Source organism: Lactuca virosa, chromosome 9 (genome assembly GCF_052849685.1).
Source record: "Lactuca virosa cultivar CGN04683 chromosome 9, Lactuca_virosa_CGN04683_v6, whole genome shotgun sequence".
Lineage (NCBI taxonomy): Eukaryota > Viridiplantae > Streptophyta > Magnoliopsida > Asterales > Asteraceae > Lactuca > Lactuca virosa.
This window is the reverse complement of record NC_136434.1, coordinates 220,561,718-220,568,174: the sequence shown is the minus strand read 5'-3', so window position 1 is coordinate 220,568,174 and position 6,457 is coordinate 220,561,718. Positions and strand designations below refer to the sequence as shown.

Genomic DNA, 6,457 nt, shown 5'->3' with positions numbered 1-6,457 from the left:
GGATGTGTTTTACATGTTATGAGTGCAGGAAAGGAGGGTAGTAAAGCACCAAAGATACAGAGATTGGTTACTCTATTGACCCACTGCAAAGGAAACGAGAAAGAATTATAGATAAAAAAGAAGAGAATTGCAAAACCAAAATCTGAGGCAGATGAGTACCACATAGTTATTGCTGAGAGAGAGAGAGAGAGAGAGAGAGAGAGAGAGAGAGAGAGAGAGAGACTTTCTACTACATCTAAGCCTTCTGTTGCAGCATAGACTAAGGTTAGTGATTTAGATAAACATACCTGCAGCAAATTCATGAATTAGGGTAAATGTACCTGCAGCAAATACTAAGATTCAGTTTACATTCATGGAAGATTATGAGAGTGGAGGAATCGATGAATGAAATTAGGGGATTGATGATTTACCTGATGCATAGAGCGAAGGAGAAGGATGAAGACGACGTGAGAGTATTTTTTGGGACGAAGACCGTGAACTGTGAAGGATTTTTTTTTTTTTTTTTTTTTTTGGGGTGTGATATATAAGAGACGTATTAAGGGAAAGAAAATTGGATCAGAGGGAATACCCAATTTCTTGGCAGCCAAAATGAAATTTTACACAGTTTCTTAGTATTCGTTAATTGGTGCAGTTTTTAAAAAAAATAATGATTTAATTGTGCGTTTTACAAAAATTGACACCAAAAAATTGTGTTTTAGTAGTGCAGTTTTGGTCAATGACATCAATAAATGTGTTTTTAATTTCTTTTACTGTGGTTATATGAAAACAACACCAACAAATACATTAAATGGTTAAATGGTGCAGTTCTTTTGTTTATTGATACAAAACTTACTTAATAATCCGGTTTTGTAACCGAACCGCACCAAAAAAAAATGTCATCACACTGTTAAATGGGTTTTGTACTAGTGAAATAAGCAAAATTGTTTAATATTTGTAGAAATTTAATATATGTTGTATAGCAAATTATTTAATTAAGAAAAAGTAAAACTATATCTATTCCATTTATATAACCGCGATTTGTTTAACAATACATGCATCACATTTGGCAAATTTGGTAAATTTAGTTAATTTACGTAAAATACTTATATAACTTCTTGTATGGCAACTTACTTACCAAAAAGTGAAAAATAAATCGATTCCAATTATATATATAATCACGATTTTATGGGATAATTTTAAGGCTTTAAGCAATGCAATATATTTAATAAATCTTTCCCATATAACACATGTATAACAACTTCTACATTGTCTAAAGGTCTACATTATATAAAGGCAAGGCATAATCATGACTCTTTTGAAGCTGTATTATAGTTCCTTCCACGTTGAATTTAACTAATTAATACGTAAGCGAAACTTCTTTAACCTTTTAATGCGTTCTTTTTTGTTGCAGTACACCATTGTGTGTTATTTAAGGGTTGCACAGAACTTCAAAACTTGTTAATGAAGATGAAAACACGGTGCTATTCGATTTTAACATTGTTCTGCTATTTCTTCATTTCTGGTAAGGAACTTATGTTTTCTTGTGTGCATAGTTGATTAATGTAAATAATGTTTTATCTCTATGAATATTTAAATTAACTGTTTATAATATTTTATTTTATTTTTTAGCTTTCTTAATATATATATATATATATATATATATATATATATATATATATATATATATATATATATATATATATATTAATTTATTAATGTAATTGATTTGAAAAATTTATGACTTTTTGATATTTTTATAAAACGAATTTAGGTAAAAAAAAATGATTGTTGAACTCTTACTCTGTATTACTATAACCATTTCTGGCGAATTTTTAATTTTTTAACCATAATTTATCTATAAGTTATTTTATAGCTAATAATTATGTTTTTAATTTTAATTTGCAGGTGAGGAGCCATGCTATACAGGGGTACAAATGTCCACAATATAATATTTTTATTTTTTTACACATAATGTCAACTTACTTTCATTTTTTCATCCATAATAGTAATATACTTACATGTCTCTATTGATGACTTTGAGTTTTACATTTTTGTATGTGTATGTCTGTTACTTAAATTATTTTGCTATTTTTTTTATAAATTCATTGTATTATCATGCATGTTTGTCGTGTTATTTTCATATTATCATAATTTATATATCATGTATACCATTATGAATTTCTTATTAGTCATGAATTAAATAACATTGTTGAGGTTCTTTAATCATTTTCAATATTATTTTTAGACAAACATGTTACACTTTATAATATTTTCATTCATTGTTATATACAATTCATCACTTTCACATTTATGATGACTTATTATATTATTATTATTATTTACATTATTTTAAAATTTTAACTGCATATTACAGGGTTATAACCTAGCTAAGCATGTAGAAAATCTAAGTGTTAGAAAAATTCCGATGGCATTTTAATGAATCCTATAAAATATGGATTACATTATTATACATACCAACTATGCAAAATAAAACTTATGCTACATTTTTTTGTTAAAATTTTATTTTATATTTTTGTCCATATAATATTTATAATAATAACAACCGTGGTTTCCACGGGTTATAACCTAGTATATATATATATATATATATATATATATATATATTCAATTATTATATAGGTTATATGTTCTTTAATGGGTTTGTTGCGCAAGATTTGTAGCAAATGCAACACCATATGATTATAGTTTTACCAATGAGGTAAAACTTACAATAAAATCTTTACCTTTAGATGCAAGAAACCAAAAACATCAACAATATTGTAATTCTTGATGTTTTTACAGTGCTTAGAGAACCCTAAAAACCCTCAATACAATGGTGGTATAGTCGTGAATCCCGAATTTAAAGAAGGCTTAAACGGTTGGACTTCTTTCGGAAATGCAAAACTACAAGTACGAAGATCAGAAACTGGAAACGAATTCATTGTTGCTCATCAAAGGAATCAATCATTCGACAGTGTTTCTCAAGAATTTTTCATGGACCATGAAAAACTCTACATGTTTTCTGGTAGGATGTTTGATTTCTACAATAAATGTTAATAGTTTGCACGTGGTGTTGAATTGGTTGAATTTGAAATATGCAGCATGGGTGCAAATAAGCCATGGAGATGATGCTACAGTGGTTGCAACATTTAGAACACCAACAAACTTTTATGATGCTGGTTCGACCATGGCTAAATTTGGGTGTTGGTCCATGCTTAAAGGTGGCATCACAGTCAACCAATCTGGCTCGACTCAGCTGTATTTCTGGGTATGATGAATTTGTGAATAAATTATGGTGATTTTTATCGGTGACATTTAAATTATATATGTTTATTGTTTTGACAGAGCAAAAATGCATCGATTGATATTTGGGTTGATAGTGTTTCTTTACAACCCTTTACACAAGAAGACTGGAAAGTTCACCAGTATCTGAGTATCGAGAAGGTGAAAACCAAACACATCATCTTTTTTTAAATACTAATGTTCATGTTTGACTTAATTTTAGAGAAATAGACACAAACAACTAAACGACCCATTAAGTATTTATCAGAATCTAAGAAAAATTGTTTTTGGAAAATAACCACCGAAGCTTATCGAGATTTAAGAAAATATCAAGGGTTTTTTTTTCGAAAATAACCACCAATTTCATAGAAAAATAATTGTTGGTTTGATCTAAAAAAATTCAAAAAAAAAAGTTTGAAGTTTTTTGTGGTAAAAATCTTCAAAAACCATTCCATGGTAAAAAAAGATTATGTTATAGATTTGACCTACTAAAATGACAAAAAACATAAAGGAAAAAAAAGACAAATTCTTAAGAGATTTTTGCTGTTATAACCTGCGAAAATATTTTTTGTGGTAGAAATCTAACCATTTTCATAACAGAAGAAAATTTTAAATGGTATAAAATGCAATTATTTTGAAGTTTTGAAAAGATTTTCAAAAAAAATGGTGTAAAAATGAAAAAAATGAGAAAATACTGCTTATATACGGGAACTATTCATGGTCCATTTGGTAGCCCATTTATCTAATTGTATAGAGCCCATTTAGAGATTTTTCAACCTATTTAGAGTATACAGGTGAAATTGATGGTTAAAGTTAGAACTCCTAGTATTATATTCTTATCCTTATTTTTAGTTTTGGGCTGTGTTTGGCGTGCCACAACTAGCTGATAAGCTAACTTATTTTTCGAGTTTTTTTATGTTGTCGTGTTTGGTAAGCCAAAAAGTAGCTTTTAAGCTAGCTTTTTGAAAAGCTACTTAGACTAGCTTTTTAGGAGCTTTTTAAAAATTTTCCAAATACACCCCTTAATTAATTATAGAAACACATACTCCTACATGTCCTTTTATGTAATTTTATATATTTCAGCTAGCTTTTCAGCTAGTTTTACCAAACGTTATTTTTTATCAGTTAGCTTTTCAGCTATCAGCTAGCTTTTTAGCTAGTACGCCAAACATAGCCTTGATATTCCACCGTCACAAGATGAATTGGTTTTTTCTTAAATCTTTGAAAAAAAACATTAATGGAACTAGGTATTTTTTTTATTTCTTTTTCTTATATAAATTTCATTTCCAATGGTTAGGTGAGGAAGAGTAACGTGAAAATCCATGCAGTCAATAGCGAAGGCAAGCCGCTAACAAATCGAACAATAACCATTTCACAAAAGTTAGCAAACTTCCCATTCGGATGCGCCATTAACACCAACATCCTAACCAACGAAGCTTATAAAAACTGGTTCACTTCAAGATTCAAATACACAACATTTGAAAACGAAATGAAATGGTACACCAACGAACGTGTCCAAAACCAAGAAGACTACTCTTCATCTGATGCATTACTTAAGTTCACAAAATCAAATGGAATTTCAGTGAGAGGCCACAACGTGTTTTGGGATGACCCAAAGTATCAACCAAGTTGGGTTCCAAATCTTGAACCACAACAACTAGCGGATGCAACCACCAAGAGGATAAAGTCAGTCATGGGTCGATACTCGGGTCAAGTAATTGCATGGGATGTTGTGAATGAAAACATGCATTTTGATTTTCTTGAAAGTAAGTTAGGAGAGATGGGTTCTTCTTCGAAATTTTACTCGATGGCTAATGTTCTTGATGGAAATGCTAATTTGTTCTTGAATGAATATAATACGATTGAAGAACCGGGTGATGAGTTGTCATCTCCTGATAATTATCTCAAAAAAATTGAAGAGATTCGGGGTGAAGGTTATCATGGGCCATTATCAATCGGGTTAGAAGGTCATTTCACAAATGTGAACATACCTTACATGCGATCCACCATTGATAAACTTGCAAGTTCAAGACTTCCCATTTGGATCACCGAGCTAGATGTCCAACCTGGCCCTAATCAGGTATTAACTTTAAATACCGAGTTTTTTTCATCAAAATCATGTTGATGTGATTTAATTTTCAGGCGGAATTATTGGAACAAGTGTTAAGAGAAGCTCATGCACATCCAGCAGTGAATGGGATAGTTTTGTGGTCTGCATGGAGTCCAAAAGGATGCTACAGAATGTGTTTAACGGATAATAATTTCAGGAACTTGGCTACAGGTGATGTGGTGGACAAAATTATTAAAGAATTTTTTGGTGTAGTTATTACGGGGACGACAGATGGTGAAGGTTTCTATGAGACTTCGTTGATTCATGGAGATTATGAAGTTAGTTACTTAAATGAAAAGGATGTGAAATTAACTCGGATATCTCGGGATTTCAAGGTTGAAGAATTGGGATATTCCGAGGATTTCTTGTATGTCAAAATCTTGGGTTGACATATATCGGATTTTTTTGGTATTAAAATGAGTGTAATATGATCATCTTTGTATAGCAATTTGTGTCATAAGCTTGTTTCAGAAAGCCACTTTCATCAACAATAATCACTTTTTTTTTGTGAACAAAATTGTCCCTTGATAAAGTAAAAGTCTCATAACTCATGACTTTCCTTTTTTTTTTTTAGGTCAAAAATATAATATAATTTTTTTTTACAACAAAAAAACTTCATTTTGTTTAATTTTCTTAGATCATTCAACAATTATTTTATGAAATTGGTGGTTATTTTCGAAAAACCCTCAATATTATCTTAAATATCGATAAGCCTTGGTGTTTATTTTCCAAAAAAAAAAAACTTTTTCTTAGATGTTGATAAAAGCTTAATGAGTCGTTTAGTTGGTTGTCTATTTCTCTAAAATTAAATCAAACATGAACATTAGTATTTAGAAAAGATGATGCTTATGGTTTTCACCCGCTGGATACTCTTGCTATTGATGAGCTTTCCACTCCTCTTTTTGAAAGGGTTGTAAAGAAACACTATCAACCAAAATATCAATCCATGTATTTTTGCTTTATGAAAACAACAAACATATATAAATTAAATGTCACCGATAAAAATCACCAAATATAACTTATTCACAAATTCACCATAACTTGTTTTCCAATACTAGTCTTTTCATGTTCCTTTTTATCCTCTTC

General features: G+C 30.0%; 1 protein-coding gene across 1 annotated transcript; it reads left to right on the top strand.

Annotated features, from left to right (window-relative positions):
* Window positions 1-2,769: 2,769 nt before the first annotated feature.
* LOC145140332 (endo-1,4-beta-xylanase 5-like) lies at window positions 2,770-5,760 on the top strand. Its single transcript, XM_079073854.1, has 5 exons — window positions 2,770-3,004; window positions 3,081-3,247; window positions 3,325-3,423; window positions 4,559-5,341; window positions 5,404-5,760. Exons 1-5 carry the CDS (start codon window positions 2,770-2,772, stop codon window positions 5,758-5,760), a joined length of 1,641 nt encoding a protein of 546 aa, XP_078929980.1.
* The last annotated feature ends 697 nt before the right edge of the window (window positions 5,761-6,457 follow it).

Excerpts from the sequence above, each read along its gene's own strand:
- LOC145140332 (XM_079073854.1), top strand. The coding sequence starts at position 2,770 with ATGTTTTTACAGTGCTTAGAGAACCCTAAAAACCCTCAATACAATGGT. Across the intron at positions 3,424-4,558 it reads AGTATCTGAGTATCGAGAAG|GTGAGGAAGAGTAACGTGAA; the intron begins GTGAAAACCAAA and ends TCCAATGGTTAG. Across the intron at positions 5,342-5,403 it reads TCCAACCTGGCCCTAATCAG|GCGGAATTATTGGAACAAGT; the intron begins GTATTAACTTTA and ends TTTAATTTTCAG.